General features: G+C 32.6%; 3 protein-coding genes across 4 annotated transcripts; all 3 read left to right on the plus strand.

Annotated features, from left to right (window-relative positions):
* The first annotated feature begins 3,082 nt into the window (after window positions 1–3,082).
* On the plus strand, window positions 3,083–5,470 carry LOC112740743 (probable pectinesterase/pectinesterase inhibitor 12). Its single transcript, XM_025789337.2, has 2 exons — window positions 3,083–4,077; window positions 4,367–5,470. The coding sequence occupies exons 1-2, from the start codon at window positions 3,183–3,185 to the stop codon at window positions 5,068–5,070; spliced, it is 1,599 nt and encodes a 532-aa protein (XP_025645122.1). The 5' UTR covers window positions 3,083–3,182; the 3' UTR covers window positions 5,071–5,470.
* A 1,585-nt stretch (window positions 5,471–7,055) lies between these two features.
* On the plus strand, window positions 7,056–9,602 carry LOC112740742 (putative pectinesterase/pectinesterase inhibitor 45). Its single transcript, XM_025789336.3, has 3 exons — window positions 7,056–8,326; window positions 8,405–8,565; window positions 8,654–9,602. Exons 1-3 carry the CDS (start codon window positions 7,374–7,376, stop codon window positions 9,343–9,345), a joined length of 1,806 nt encoding a protein of 601 aa, XP_025645121.1. The 5' UTR covers window positions 7,056–7,373; the 3' UTR covers window positions 9,346–9,602.
* Window positions 9,603–11,618: 2,016 nt separating this feature from the next.
* LOC112740744 (DNA repair protein RAD51 homolog) lies at window positions 11,619–14,964 on the plus strand. Of its 2 annotated transcripts, none has more exons than XM_025789340.3 (9): window positions 11,619–11,960; window positions 12,381–12,525; window positions 12,655–12,765; window positions 12,865–12,956; window positions 13,276–13,370; window positions 13,493–13,558; window positions 13,947–14,076; window positions 14,256–14,377; window positions 14,468–14,964. In XM_025789340.3, exons 1-9 carry the CDS (start codon window positions 11,859–11,861, stop codon window positions 14,589–14,591), a joined length of 987 nt encoding a protein of 328 aa, XP_025645125.1. In that variant the 5' UTR covers window positions 11,619–11,858; the 3' UTR covers window positions 14,592–14,964. The 2 variants fall into 2 exon arrangements, with proteins under 2 accessions (XP_025645125.1, XP_025645124.1); XM_025789339.3 differs by having other exon boundaries at window positions 11,645–11,960; window positions 13,445–13,558.
* The last annotated feature ends 562 nt before the right edge of the window (window positions 14,965–15,526 follow it).

The following is a 15,526-nucleotide window of genomic DNA, read 5'->3' on the forward strand; positions in this document are numbered from 1 at the left end:
CTAATTTTATTTTTATTTATTTTTATACACATTTATTAATAAAATAAGTGAATTAGTTGGCGCGTTAGCGCCTACTGATATACTAATATTTATAATTTGAAATTAGAATTATATATAAATACAAAAAAAAAAACTAAACCTGTATATAAAAAATATGTTTATATAAAATAATAAAAAGGGATAAGTACTGTTTAATTTTAGACCCTAAGGTTTAGGGTCAAAATTATATTCGTCTCCAACGTTATTTTGGATTTAAAATCATTCCTAGTGTTTTATACTTTCATTTGGTATTAAAATCGTCCTTTGCAATAAAATTTTTAATTTCATTACAAAATTACCTCTAATAAAATATTATAAAATAAAAAAAGAGAAAGAACGTGAGGGGGGAGGGGGAGAAAGGAAGAGGAAAAAGGAAGAGGAGGAAGGGGGACGGCGTCCGCGAAACTTGGAGCCGCCGTCGATCGCTGTCGGGAATCAGAACAAGAGAGAGAGCTCGAGAGCGAGAGAGAGAGAGAGAGAGAGAGAGAGAGAGAGAGAACTCACGATCAGGAAGAGGAAGAGGGGTGCCTCGTCGCCGTCGCGCTCCGCTACTGTCGCCACTGCTACTAACCTCGCCGCTGCACCTCGCCAATTCTACTTCTACTTCTGATTCTGCTTTCGACTCTACTTCTGCATTTGATTTTGATTTTGATTTGTTATTTTCTAATTTTATTGTTGTTGTGCTTCTGATTCTGATCATGCTTTTGTGTTGATTTTGTTGTTAAATTTGATGTTGTTGTTTCTAAATTTGAATAATGTGTTATTGTTGGTGTTGAATATTATGTATTTGGTATGAGTAAGGGAGGTGGTAGTGGTGGTAAAGGTGGTGGTGGTGGTAGAGGGTATTTTTGTCCGTAAAAAGTCAAAATGACGATTTAGTACCAAATGAAACGCTGGGGATGATTTTAAATCCAAAATAACGTTGGAGACGAATTTGATTTTGACCTTAAATTTTAGGGACTAAAACAGTACTTATCCCTAATAAAAACTTAATTTATAATTATTTTATATCTTTCTTTTTAAAATAATAAAATTTTTTATATATTTTTTAATTTAATTTTGACACACTATTGAACTAAAATTTTGTTGTATTTATTTAATTATGTATTGTAATTAAAAAATAACTTTTTATATTCATCGTGTAAATAATTATTTAAAAGAATAAATATAATTAAATAACTGTAAAAAAATATACATATTTTAATATATCAAAATTAACTTTTATGCTTTTAAATAATTATTTTACTATTCATTATAATTTTCAAATATTAATTACCAACCATTCAAATAAAAAGTTTATTTGTTATAATATTTATAACATAAAATATATTTTAATTCAAAATAATTGTTACAAGCAAGATTATTTAAAAAATAAAACTAAAAAATATTATATAATTTTAAAATAAATAATATTAATTAATAAATAGATACTGTTTTTTTATTTCAACTAATTTTTTAAGACAAAAAAAGATATTGATAATTTTATTTATATTTAAAAAATTGAAATTTAATTTAGTAATTAACTAATTAATTAATTTTAAAATTATATTATCACCGTTCATTAGTTTTTTATTAAATTAATTTATTTATTTATTTTTAATTTTATATTAAATCAAATTTAACAAAATAAATATTATTACATATTAAATTTAATAAAAAATTATTTTTAACATAAATGTTAAGACAAATTTTTGTAAACTTTTGTGGGACAAAAAAGGGAAAATATATATTTAAATAGATTTTTTTTTTAATTTAGTTGGGCAAGTGCCTCCATCCTATGCACTTGAGTTTGTCCCTGCTCATGAATAAAGTGACAATTTTACAAACCAATTCCGGAAGTGTGATGCACAAAACTAAATTTAAATTTTTAATACTTGTTTATTAAATAAATTAATAAATTAATCATTAAACCAATTCTTAATTAAGATTTGGGTTAAGTCGAATGTTGAATATTCTTAATTTAAAGTCTAAAGTTTAAAATTTAAATTTATTCTTTAGTATTTAAAATGGATTAAATATTAAATAAAATAATAAATTTTATTAATCATATAATTTTATAATATATTTTTTAGATCCGCAAGCTAGATTTTTTATTTTTTATTTTTTTGAAATTGTGCATCCGGTGCCAATGCAACTTAGGGGGAAAAGGGATCATTAAAGTCATATTTGAATCCCCTGCATGGACAATAATAGAGACAACAAAATAAACCCAAAAAAAAAATGCATAAATATGTTTGTGGAATAAAGTTTGTATTATTTTCATGTGATTGTTATGATATTTAAAAAATATATCTAATTTCTTAAAAAAATTAATATTTAATTTAAAAATATAAAAATAAATAATTTTAAAATTTATAATAAAAAATAAATTAAATAAAAATTAAATATTAATTTATAAACACCGAAAAATCGACCAAATTTACACTGCCAGTTAGCTAAATATGCCAATTGCCAAGGCAGAAGTGGCCTTTGTGTCTCAGATAGATCTCTTTCACCGACATGATGACGTTAGTATTTTAGAAATAAAAATATTATTTATATATTAAAATTAATTATTAATATATATATATATATATATATAATTTAATTTATTTTTAATATATATTTATATTATAATATGTATTTTATATTAGTAATTGACTTTAATAACTAATTTTAATGTACATATTCGATAGTTGTTTCTGAAAACCGAAATACATCTTCACAAAGCAATTTACCAAGTGGTTCTGGTTCACATAATTTAGTTTCTCATTCGCAGCTTCTCAAGATCTTGGCAATAATGAAAAAGTTGATGTTTCAAGTATGGACAAAACAGGTTACCCACCCAAAGCAAAAAACTAGGAAAAATTATCATGGCAGTCATCAAACTTTGTGCATCATGCATCCCCCTATGGCCTATGCACCAGAATAAGCTGAATTTCAAGTTTCCATAGTCAAATGAGTACTGCACGTCTGCAGCTGTATTCTTTAGTCCATACAAAATTTTTGTTTAACTTGTCTAAAAGTAGAAAAGAGTGAAGTGAGACCCACTTCTTGAATAATAATCCCGAGTGTATTATTTAAGAGATCTCAACAAGTAAACTACCTTACAACATCATTTTTATTAAACTACTTTATAACATCATTTTTCTTAATGTCATTCCATGGCTTCTTCTACGTCTTCTAAAGCCTCCCTTTTTCTCTTATCAACAATCTTATTCTTCTCAAATGCTTGTGCTATCAGCAACACCCCCAATGCAGAAAACCTCAATGCATTGAAATCCTTTTGCAGAACCACACCATACCCTGAAGTTTGCTTCAACTCATTGAAGCTATCAATCTCTATAACCATATCTCCAAACATACTCAACAACCTCCTTCAGTCTCTCCAAGTAGCTATATCAGAAGCCACAAAGCTATCTGATCTTTTCAACAATGCTGGAAACTCAAACAGCATCATAGAGAACAAAATAGGAGCAGTTCAAGACTGCAAGGAGCTCCACAAACTCACATTGTCTTCTCTGAAACGCTCTCTATCCGCAATCCGTTCGCAGAACTCGAAGGACTTGGTTGATGCAAGAACATACCTTAGTGCAGCGTTAACCAACAAAGAAACGTGTTTAGAAAGCATGGAGTCAGCTTCTGGTACCCTTAAGCCAACTCTTGTGGATTCTGTGACCAACACTTTCAAATATGTCAGCAACACTCTCTCAATGCTCCCTCGTAAGCCTGATATGAAGAAGAAGCAGAAGAAGAGCACTCCAAAGTGGTTTTTTTCAAAATCAGATGATGAAGGGTATGATCCTAGTGAAGTGATTGTTGTGGCTGCAGATGGGAGTGGGAACTTTAGTACTATCAATGAAGCTATTGACTTTGCTCCAAGTAACAGCTTTGACAGGACAGTGATATATGTGAAAGAAGGGTTATACGAGGAGAATGTGGAGATTCCAAGTCATAAGACCAATATTGTTTTGCTTGGAGATGGAAGAGATGCCACTGTCATCACTGGTAACAGAAGTTTTGTTGATGGCTGGACTACTTTTAGATCTGCCACTCTAGGTAAACAAACCCCTTTATGATACTATTCATTATATTGATTGTGAAATGTGAACTACTTCTTAGCCTTTAAAATGTTCGGAATTGGTTATTATGATTTTTTATTTTGTTCACTCTGGCTACTATATATGGCTTTGTTATCTCACACTAATCTGTTTTATTTTTTTTGTATTGGATTAGCTAGCTACTGTTAGATATAAGTGGAGTAGTGTTATTCAAACTTGTAAATTTGAGTAATTATGAGATACAAAAAAAGATTAAGCTCATCACCTGTTTTTTCCCTATCGATCAGCTGTGTCTGGGGATGGTTTTCTGGCTCGAGACATAGCAATTGAGAACAAAGCGGGGCCAGAGAAGCATCAAGCAGTTGCACTGAGAGTTAATGCAGACTTGACTGCATTCTACAGATGTTCAATCTATGGCTATCAAGACACACTCTACACTCACTCCTTCAGACAATTCTACAGAGAAAGCGACATATATGGCACCATAGACTTCATATTCGGAAACGCGGCAGCGATCTTTCAAGGCTGCAACATTGTTTCACTAATGCCAATACCCGGCCAGTTTACGGTTATTACCGCGCAATCACGAAGTAGCCCTGATGAGGACACAGGGATCTCAATCCAGAACAGTTCAATTGTAGCAAGCACTGATTTGAGTTCAAATTCGACGATGGTCAAGAGTTACCTTGGGAGGCCATGGAGGGTGTATTCTCGCACTGTGTACATAGAGTCGTACATTGATAAGTTCATTGACCCGTTGGGATGGACAAAGTGGAACAATAATAATGATGGTGATACTGAAGGGCTTGAGACTCTGTATTATGGAGAGTATGAGAATTATGGGGGTGGTTCAGACACTCGTAACCGTGTGGATTGGCCAGGATTCCATTTGTTGGATTACAATGATGCTTATAACTTCACTGTTTCAGAGTTCATTGCAGGTGATGCTTGGCTTGGTTCTACTTCTTTTCCTTATGATGATGGGATTTGAACAACAGACGATACTTCTTTTGCTGCAGAAGCGTTTAATATCCTATTACATTGTCTAGGGATACATGAACAAGTAATTCACGAATGAGTAAGAGATATCTACAATAATGTTTTTGCTGTGGTTCGATGCATACGGTGGATCTTCTCCTGTTACAGTGATACTCTTCCATACTTGTAATAAGGAGGAGTCTAACTCATAACCCCTTCACATGCTTCATGCTTGCTGAACTCCACATAGGCCCGTATATTTGTTACTTTGGCATCTTAATATTCCTATTTTCATTATTAAGAAGGATACTAAGATAAAGTTGTTTGAAAACATTTTGTTAAGGATGTTTATGGATGTTTATGTGTCACAAAAATCTGCTTAAATAACATAAATTTTAACTATTTTTTATTAATATTTTTTTTATTATCAAATATTTTTATTAAAAATATTTATTAAATTAATCAATAATTAGTTTATTATAACAACAATAATAAATTATCATTATTAAAATTAGTAAAAAATAAAATGACAAAACAGCTCTTAACAAAAAAATAAAATGACAAAGCAACTCTTATGTTAGTACATAACAACGATTGAGTCGCACAGCCTATAGCTGTTGTTTTGTTCTAAGCATTTCTTTGTAGCCAAATGTTTTATATAACTGAGAAGAATCCAATTGGCAATTTATCAATACTTGCGCAGCTCTTTTTTTATAGGCATGGATCTCCAACTCTTAAAGTAATTTTTTAAAGTGTCAGGAGCAATTCACACCTAATCAACTTCTGTAATTCATGCACATCATACCTACCAAGAGTACTCACAAGTAACAAATAAGTGTTAACGATTTTAACATTCTTTTTATACAACACGTACAAATTATCATTTTGTTTTAGGATTCTCAACCTATTCAGTTGGCCCTTTATATTGACACAGCCTACCAATATAAACTAAGTGAACAACTCAACTCAAGGCGAAACTTTTAGGTCTCATTTCTTAACATGTTCTATTAAAGTTTAATAGATAATCCTATTTATTAGTGTGTTCTATTAAAATTTAATAAATAGTCTTCATTTCTTAAGTATAGATTGATAGTCCCGTTATAATTAAGTAAAGCACTATGTAGACTAATCTTATATTCATTGTTATGCTACATATTTAGTAAATAGAAGAGGGAAAATTAAAAGAAAGACAAATACACAAATTTTAATTCCTAAATTGTGAATTTTAACTTATAATTTTTAATTTTAAATTTAGATATTGATATAAAATATAATAAATAAAAAACTAAAAGGGTTGTTTAATTAATAAAAAATATATTAAAAACGAGCCTACAATAAAAAAGATGAGATCATATAAAATGTAATATAATAGTAGTTTGTGCTTTTAATGTTTCTTTCAAGTGAATTTCATAAAAAAAATGTTATATGACGAATAAAATTTATTAGTTTTAGTTAATATTTAACTCAAAATGTTGAATAACATTGATAAAAAAAAATGTTAGTACCCTAATTTTTCTCCTTTATAAATATATATAGACATAGATATCCACATACATATTTATACATAATACAATTTTATTTTATATTAGGTGTGTTTTATGTTGTTTAACTTTTTAATTATTTAATATAAAAATAAAAATAAAAAGTGGAGTCTACTTTTATCTCTCTTATCTTTTAAGCAAGTTAAATACCATCAAATTTTCTTTATATTATTACAAATAATTATAAAACTTTTTTAGAGTTATTATAAATATAAGAATAAAAATATTATGTATATATAAAATTAATTATTATATATTTATATATAAATATATATTATTTAATTTATATATTTTATGTGTGATTGATTTTTTTCCACATGGAATATGCTTACATAAGAATACTTCCATATTTGAAATAAAACCAGCCCACAAACACATATATGCATGGCATGCACTTTACTTGGTCTTGTCTATTTTTGGCCACTACTATACCCTTGGGAAAAAAGAGAAGCATAATCAAAGTTTGTCTTAAGAGTAGCATAACATGGCGGGAAATAAGGTTAGAATGGGTGGAACATGGAAGAACAAGAGGTATTATCAATGGTCAACCGTCGTGGATTTTTGTCACTCGACAATTACCTTCCCATAATAGAAAACCAACCTCAAAGACCTCCCAACCACTAATACCTTTTCCTCTTCAAGCAAACCAAATCGCATTTAAATACAAATCACGTAACACACAAGTCCAAATTGAAGGTCCGTTCATTCTTTTTGGATCTCCTAGCTAAGGCAGAGAGAAGTTCCTCTGCCTTAGGAAGCTCCCAAAAGAAAAAAAATGGCATTTCAAGATTTTGATGTCATCTCGGAACGTCGAAGAAATGAGCAGAAGGCAAAACTCAAGAAGAGGATCATCATGGGCGTTGTAGCCGCCATCGTCCTTGTAGGCATCATCGGCGCAGTCTTCGTCGTGGTATTGCCAGGAAATGACAGCAAAAGCAACAGCACTCCATCGTCGCATTCTCCATCATCATCTTCGTATTCGTCGTCGTCGTCGTCACCACCATCAATCGCAAAATCGGAGAAGATGGTGGAACTTGTCTGCGATGGTGCCGAGTACAAAGACAAATGTGAAGGACCTCTCTCAGATGCATTGAAGAACGACCCTTCCATGTCGCAACCCAAGGATATTCTCAAGTACTACGCCAAATATGCAGAGGATGCAGTTAACGCTGCTTTCGCCAAAACCGAAACCCTCAACTTCGAATCCCCGGAGGAGCAAGGCGCCTATGAAGATTGCAAGCAGATCTTCTCTGATGCCAAGATCGACCTGGAGGCCATCACGAACCAAGTATCCGGAGACAACATCGATTTGAGGAACATCACCAACAGTACTCCTGATTTGAACAGCTGGCTCAGTGCTGTCATCAGTTACCAACAAACTTGCATCGACGGTTTCCCTGAGGGACAGTTGAAGACTGATCTTGAGAACCTCTTCAAGGACTCTAAGGAGTTTGTTAGCAACACACTTAACATTGTTTCCAAGGTTGGTAACTTCCTCTCCTCCTTGCCAACGTTCCGGAGTTTGGCCGAGGAGAAGCATCAGTCGCCGCTCGATTTCCTGGACAAACGCGATGGCTTTCCTAACTGGCTTAGCCAGAAGGACAGGAGGATGTTGAAGGCTGCCGATAACAAGCCCACACCTAATGTCACCGTCGCCAAGGATGGCTCCGGGGACTTCAAAACCATCTCTGAAGCTTTGGCTGCCATGCCTAAGACATACGAAGGAAGGTGTGTATATTTTCCATTATTGTTTACGCCATCTATATATAGCACAACTCATAGTTCAAACAATGTATGAAAATGCAGGTATGTGATTTTTGTTAAGGAAGGAGTGTACGATGAGACAGTGACAATAACACAGAAAATGCAGAACGTAACCTTGTTTGGTGAAGGTTCCCAGAAGAGCATCATCACCGGCAACAAAAACTTTAGGGACGGTACCAGGACCTTCCTAACTGCCCCATTTGGTAAGTGAGCGATCGAATAATGCAAAAAACAAATCCGAGATATTTAAGTCAAAATTATTAATGGTTATGGTACGGTATATGCATGCAGCTGTGCTAGGAGATGGATTTATTGGAAAGTCGATGGGATTCAGGAACACAGCTGGGCCAGAAGGACACCAAGCTGTGGCTGCGAGAGTGCAAGCTGACCGCGTGGTGTTTGTGAACTGCCGCTTCGAGGGTTACCAAGACACACTATACGCCCAAACCCACAGGCAATTCTACAGGAGTTGCATCATTTCCGGCACCATCGATTTCATCTTTGGTGACGCCGCAGCAGTTTTCCAGAACTGTATCATGGTTGTTAGGAAGCCAATGGACAACCAACAAACCATTATAACCGCACAAGGCAGAGTTGATCCAAAACAAACCACCGGAATAGTCCTCCAGAAGTGCATCATCAAGGCTGATGACTCGCTTGTGCCTGTCAAGGCCCAGTTCAAGAACTACCTTGGTAGGCCATGGAAGGAGTACTCCAGGACAGTAATCATGGAATCCGACATCGGAGATCTCATTCACCCGGAGGGATGGCTTCCTTGGGCCGGCGACTTCGCTCTTAAGACACTCTACTATGCTGAGTATGCAAACACTGGACCTGGTTCCAAGACCGATGGCAGGGTTAACTGGCCCACCTACCATGTCATCAACAAGCAAGAAGCTGCCCAGTTCACTGTCGCACAATTCTTGAAGGGATCTTGGGTCCAGGGCACCGGTGTGCCATCAGTTCAGGGTTTCTATAACTAAGAAAAGAAAAAAATGAAAAAGAAAAAAAAAATGAAAAGAAAAGGGATAATGTACAAGTGAATAGCAGTACAGTTGTTGTAAAAGCTAACTATCTCTTCCTGGCCTCCTCATAAAAAGATGAGTCTGAGATGTTCATCATATAAATCTTTTATTTATTTTTTTTTTCATTTTTTCGTCTTGATTACTGCAGGTGTAGGAAAAGAAAATTCCTGCAAAATTTTGAAAGTATAAAATGTGCCACAAAAATTTTCTCCTTATTATTGCATCTTCTTTTCGCTGGTGGTAAATACACAGGATTATTCCAATATAATGCAAGTCATTATCATATTATTAGGATATTCTCACTAATTATTGGTTTATTTATCTTTCAATTTTAAAATAAGAAAAAGTTATCATTTTTAACTACAAAACTTTAAAATGCTAATAAATTTAATTATAAAGAATAAAATTAATTTTGTATTCATGATAAAAATATTAAAATGTTGATTTTAATATGTATATTAATTAATATTTTGAATTTTTATAAATATGAATGATAATTTTTTATTTTTTAGTTATAAAATTAGTTTTATTTATTTATAAATAAATTTATTAATATTCTAAACTAACTTTCATAATTATTTTTTAATAATAATTTCTTATATATTAGTTTAATACCACACAATTAATTCAGTAATAAAAAAACTACATCATTTAGTTAGAAACGACACATGAATCTTTTTGTAAATATATAAAAAATCTTTAAAGAATTAGAAATCCAAGATATTAACTCACTCAATTAACAAAATATATTCAAATATTTTTTTGTTCTAAAAAATACATTAATTTATTATAAATGATACAGAAACGACTATACCTCTTATATATGAGTTTAATATGTTACCGTCAGTTCAATGGTAACAAAAGCACATCATTTAGTTAGAAATGACATAAAAATTTTTAATATACAAGAAATCTTTAAAAAACATATATAAAGTTCAGAATTTTGACTCACTCAACTAACAAAATACATTTAAATGTGTTTTAGATTAAAAAACACATCAATTTATTGTGAATAATATATGCATGCATGATTAAAATCTCTTGTATTTCTGTTTAATATCACATAGTCAATTGAGTGATAATAAAAATACATCATTTAGTTATAAATGATACATAAATTTTTCATAAATAACACAAGAAATTTTTGTGTCATAGTTATAAAATTTTTTATGTCACAATAAAAAAAATTGTGGTATTCTTTTTTAATATATTTTGCACAATTTAAAATTCTATCCCTTTCTCCTCCTTTTTTTTTGTTTTTTTATCTTCTTATTATTCTTATTTTACCATTTCTTAATTCTTTTTGTTTAAGAAGATTAAAAATAAAAAAAGATAAATAAATAATCAAACAATTTTTTTTTTTAAAAAAAGTGCAAAAGACACCGATTGGAGAAGGAGAAAAAAAAAATAAAACAAAATCAAACAATAAAAGAAGGAAAAAGAACGTAAAAAAGAAGAAGGAATGTAAAAAAGAAGAAAGGTGTGATTCATTAATTTTTGTTAGGTTTAAGTAAATTTTGTTGAATTTAGTTTGACAAAAATATTTGAATTTATAGCAAAATTTTGCCCCAAAAAATCTAATTCGATCTATTAAAAAATGACATATAAACAATTTATTTTGACCACTACACCAATAATTACATAAAAAAAGGGAAAAAAAAAACTTGTATTTTAGGTTGGTATCTGTCATAAAAAATACCATCTCATTTTTTTAATCTTATTGTAATTTGTGTTAATCGGGAAATAAAGTTCATACTGTTAGGGCATAAAGTCCAAAGCATAAAAGAGCCATATGCTCTACCAAATTACAGTAAGAAAAAATAATCCAATCTAAAAGAAGAAAGAGAAAATTACAGAAATAAAAAATATATAAGGTACATACTACATAGTTAATAATTTATCTGGATCTGATCCTATTATCACTAAACCACATCTGGCGGGTTTTGATTTGTCCTCATGCTTTCTTTTAGTTAATTTTGGGCAAACAGTGTTCTTCACTTTTTTTTTTTTCATTGTGTGTGTATAAGCATTTCCAAAAGACGGAATATGGGTAGGTACCCTATTTCTATACGTTTCAATGGGTTTTCTTAAGTACCCAAAAAGAGCAACTCTTTTGGGCGAAAGCCCAATCTATTTGGTCAAAAAGAATAATTGTTTATCATGGTAGACTAGCAAGCAGTCCTCACCCTAAGGGCTAAGCTTGTTGAGGAAGCTTATTCATTAATTGTTTTGGCGCCCCTCCCAACTCTTTTTGAATTCCCGCATTTCCCCCCGTACCTCCTACCTCTTTCGCCATTTCCATATCTCTTCTTCCTTCTCCTCTCTTCAAAGCTTTGTCTGATTTTCTGTCTGTGTACTGTGTAGAATTCAACTTCTTCCTTTCACCCCCCACTTCTCTCTTTTCTCCCCACGCTTCAAAAAGACTATATTTTTCTTTCTCTGTGGGGTTCTATCATACTCCCGTATCAGACATGTCAGCAAGCATTGAGCAGCAGCGCAACCAGAGAAGTGTTCAACAGCATGAAGAAGCCGAAGAGGTTCAACATGGACCTTTCCCTGTTGAACAGCTTCAGGTCACTAATCACCTTTTTTCTTCCATTTTCGTTCTCTTCAAATTACTTCTCTTATGCTACCTAATCACGTATTTTTACCCTAATTGCTAATTGGTTGTAACTTTTTAGTGAAAAGTTCAGTCTTTCTTATGACTTCGGTGCCCCATTTGATCTAATTTCGTAGCTATGATTGCTTTTTCATCGATGTAGGTTTTCTGCATTGACACTCTTAAAACGGAACCTCCCCCCGGGGGCCCTTTTGTGTTTTCCTTTGGTAGTTGCCCCTTTTTACTATGGGTCTTGTTTATGTTACTCCTTTGTCTGTTTTGGAATTTCCCTAGGATACTATATTGTTGGTGCTTCAATTTACAGCTTAGTGATTACAGTAGGTGATGATTTGACTGTTTGAGTCCCTAATGCGGGTATTTACTATTTACACAGGCATCAGGCATAGCTGCCTTAGACATTAAGAAGCTTAAAGATGCAGGTATTTGCACTGTTGAATCTGTTGCTTACACTCCTAGGAAGGATCTGTTGCAAATTAAAGGTATCAGTGAGGCTAAAGTTGACAAGATTATTGAAGCAGGTATGCACCTCCTGATATATTCTACTTTGCTAATACGGTATTTTCTTTAATTTCAACACTCAAGAGCATCAGCTATAAGCACATTAATTGTGAAGCCGTACTGATCTTCTGATGCTTGTTTATTGACAGCTACTAAGTTGGTGCCTATGGGTTTTACTAGTGCGAGCCAGCTCCATGCTCAGCGGATGGAGATCATCCAGATAACAACTGGATCAAGAGAGCTTGACAAGATATTGGAAGGTGAGACATCTCTAATAAAGACATTGCTTACAAGTGGATTTTATGGATTGTGTTTTTCATTGATGAAGTGTCATAATTCAATATTGTTTCTTCTATTAGGAGGAATTGAAACAGGTTCTATCACCGAGTTGTATGGTGAATTTCGATGTGGGAAGACTCAGTTATGTCACACTCTCTGTGTCACTTGCCAAGTATGTAGTTTCCATTTTCTTCACTGTTGTAGTAGTGCTTTTGTATCGTGTCGTAGCTGAACATAGACAAAACGATAATCTCTCTTTCGCTTAGTTTGCAGTAGTTAGACTATATCCATGGAGAATAATTGTTTTCTACCGCATATAGTTTTAAATTTGTGTTATTGTTGGTATAAAAATTGAATTAGAGAAGGTTTAGTGTCATGGTGAATGTCTAGTTCTCATCTAGTTTTGAGTCATGGCATGAATGTCTAGGTCTCATCTATGTGTCACTGTATTTTTCTATTCCCTAATATTCATTTTATTGTTTATGCTGTAGTTGCCCCTGGATCAAGGAGGTGGTGAGGGCAAAGCTATGTACATCGATGCTGAGGGTACTTTTAGGCCTCAACGACTCTTACAGATAGCTGATAGGTATAATGATTGTTGATATGAACTTGGTGTCATCCTATGTTTGTACTCCATATTAACATTGCCAAAAGCTTCAGGTTTGGATTGAATGGGGCTGATGTATTGGAAAATGTTGCTTATGCTAGAGCGTACAACACAGATCATCAATCACGCCTTTTGCTTGAAGCAGCATCAATGATGGTGGAAACAAGGTGTGACTTCTGATGGTTCCCTTTTTTTTGACAGTGGAGTACTGTTTAGATCAGCCAAAGTCAGGATTTCTATTTCAGTTGATGCATATTGATGCACAAGTGTGTCATGTCATAATCATAACTTCTTTCATATTGAATTCTTGATTAATCATTAGCTAATAACTAGCTTCAATAAATAATAACCGCCTAAGTGGCTTTTGTTTTTCTTTTCATATATTTCCAATGTCTATAAGATTATCCATGACTAGCGCCTGATCCAACGAGTGAAGAAGCTCAATTTGTTAATGTGTTTCTGTATTGAGTTGTCCAAATTGGACTTTGGAATCATTGTTTGCATGGGTTGCAAAAAGTTGCTTGTGAAATTTACAGTTCAAAGCTGTTTGAACAGGTTTGCTGTAATGATAGTAGACAGTGCTACTGCTCTCTATAGGACAGATTTCTCCGGAAGGGGGGAGCTTTCAGCTCGGCAAATGCACCTAGCGAAGTTCCTTAGGAGCCTTCAAAAGATAGCAGATGAGGTAAAAGTCCATGTAGGCTGGAAAGTAGCTAACCATGTTTTTAATTTGTTGAACTGATTTGATGATATGGTTTAGATTGCTGACTATATGACAATATATACGGCTTTTCTTAGTAAAACAGAACAAACTTTTCTGTGATTCAAACACAGCTAATAAATAGTTATGTACTTCTATTGCAGTTTGGTGTGGCTGTTGTCATAACAAACCAAGTAGTTTCACAAGTAGACGGTTCTGCAGTCTTTGCTGGGCCTCAAATCAAGCCTATTGGAGGCAACATTATGGCTCATGCCACCACTACAAGGTTCAAAGTTGAAAACAATAAGTGTTTGTACTTATAATTCTGGCCCAGCTTGGTTCTTACGCTGCAAGTTAATTAATTTATTAAATGCAGGCTAGCTCTGAGGAAAGGAAGAGGAGAAGAGCGCATCTGTAAAGTGATAAGTTCTCCTTGTTTAGCTGAAGGTGAAGCCAGGTTTCAGATCTGTGGCGAAGGAGTCTCAGATGTTAAAGACTGACAAATGTTACCAAAGCTTTTTTTTCTTCTTTTTTTTTTTTTTTGGAAAAGGGAGGGGGGGGGGGTGTTCATATTCATGGGTATTTCAATGTCAAAATTTGCAGTATAGCTGTCTGGTGGCTGCTATTTCGGTTTGAAAGTTGGTGAATGTTTCTGTGATATCTTTCATAAATTCGTTGCTGTGATGTGATGGTCATGAACATAGAAATTTGTTTGAATTGAAGTGTAGGAATCGTAATGTTCAATGTTAGTTAGACCAGCAAAGTATGGATTACGCTTTGTGCACATTGCGTTTCTTACATGTACGGGAACGGGACACTAGTGAGATACAAAATTATATTTGATTGATGAAATGTAAAAGAAATATTAAATTAGTATATTTTATAATTTTTTTTTGACAAAAAAATATAAACATACTAACAAAAGACTTGATTTATTTTTTATTTTAAAATAAACAACTATTTTTTATTATGAAAAATTTAGTTGTTGATAACTCTACTTATTAAAAAAAAATTGACATTATATCTACGAAAGATAGATTCAATTGACAAAAATATTTAAATTTTAAAAAATTATTCAAAAACTCTAAATTATTTTTACTAATCTCACTTAACACAATCCTGAATTACCAACTACAACTCTAATTCTAACCTTACTCGGTGCCTAATCTCGAACCGTTCATCGTGAACACACCTTGAAAGTAAACGTGTTTAATTATTGACTGTCATACATAAGCAAATTTCAGACACATTAAAACGGAAGATAGGCTTTTTCTTATCCTTGCTGCAGGTTTTGTTGGTAATAGATCTTCTCAAATTGTTAAAAAAATTTAAGAGTGTAATCTCTAACTCTTTATTTTTTTTTTATATTTATTTTTAGTTATATTTATAAAATTAATAATAGGAGATCACAATTTATTCTCTTAATTGTTAAAAA

The sequence above is a fragment of the Arachis hypogaea genome, chromosome 14 (assembly GCF_003086295.3).
Source record: "Arachis hypogaea cultivar Tifrunner chromosome 14, arahy.Tifrunner.gnm2.J5K5, whole genome shotgun sequence".
NCBI lineage: Eukaryota > Viridiplantae > Streptophyta > Magnoliopsida > Fabales > Fabaceae > Arachis > Arachis hypogaea.

Coding starts and splice junctions, on each gene's coding strand:
- LOC112740744 (XM_025789339.3), top strand. CDS start 11,859: ATGTCAGCAAGCATTGAGCAGCAGCGCAACCAGAGAAGTGTTCAACAG. Junction 11,961..12,380: donor TCCCTGTTGAACAGCTTCAG/GTCACTAATCAC, acceptor CTATTTACACAG/GCATCAGGCATAGCTGCCTT. Junction 12,957..13,275: donor CTCTCTGTGTCACTTGCCAA/GTATGTAGTTTC, acceptor TTTATGCTGTAG/TTGCCCCTGGATCAAGGAGG.
- LOC112740743 (XM_025789337.2), top strand. CDS start 3,183: ATGGCTTCTTCTACGTCTTCTAAAGCCTCCCTTTTTCTCTTATCAACA. Junction 4,078..4,366: donor TTTTAGATCTGCCACTCTAG/GTAAACAAACCC, acceptor CCTATCGATCAG/CTGTGTCTGGGGATGGTTTT.
- LOC112740742 (XM_025789336.3), top strand. CDS start 7,374: ATGGCATTTCAAGATTTTGATGTCATCTCGGAACGTCGAAGAAATGAG. Junction 8,327..8,404: donor CCTAAGACATACGAAGGAAG/GTGTGTATATTT, acceptor ATGAAAATGCAG/GTATGTGATTTTTGTTAAGG. Junction 8,566..8,653: donor CTTCCTAACTGCCCCATTTG/GTAAGTGAGCGA, acceptor ATATGCATGCAG/CTGTGCTAGGAGATGGATTT.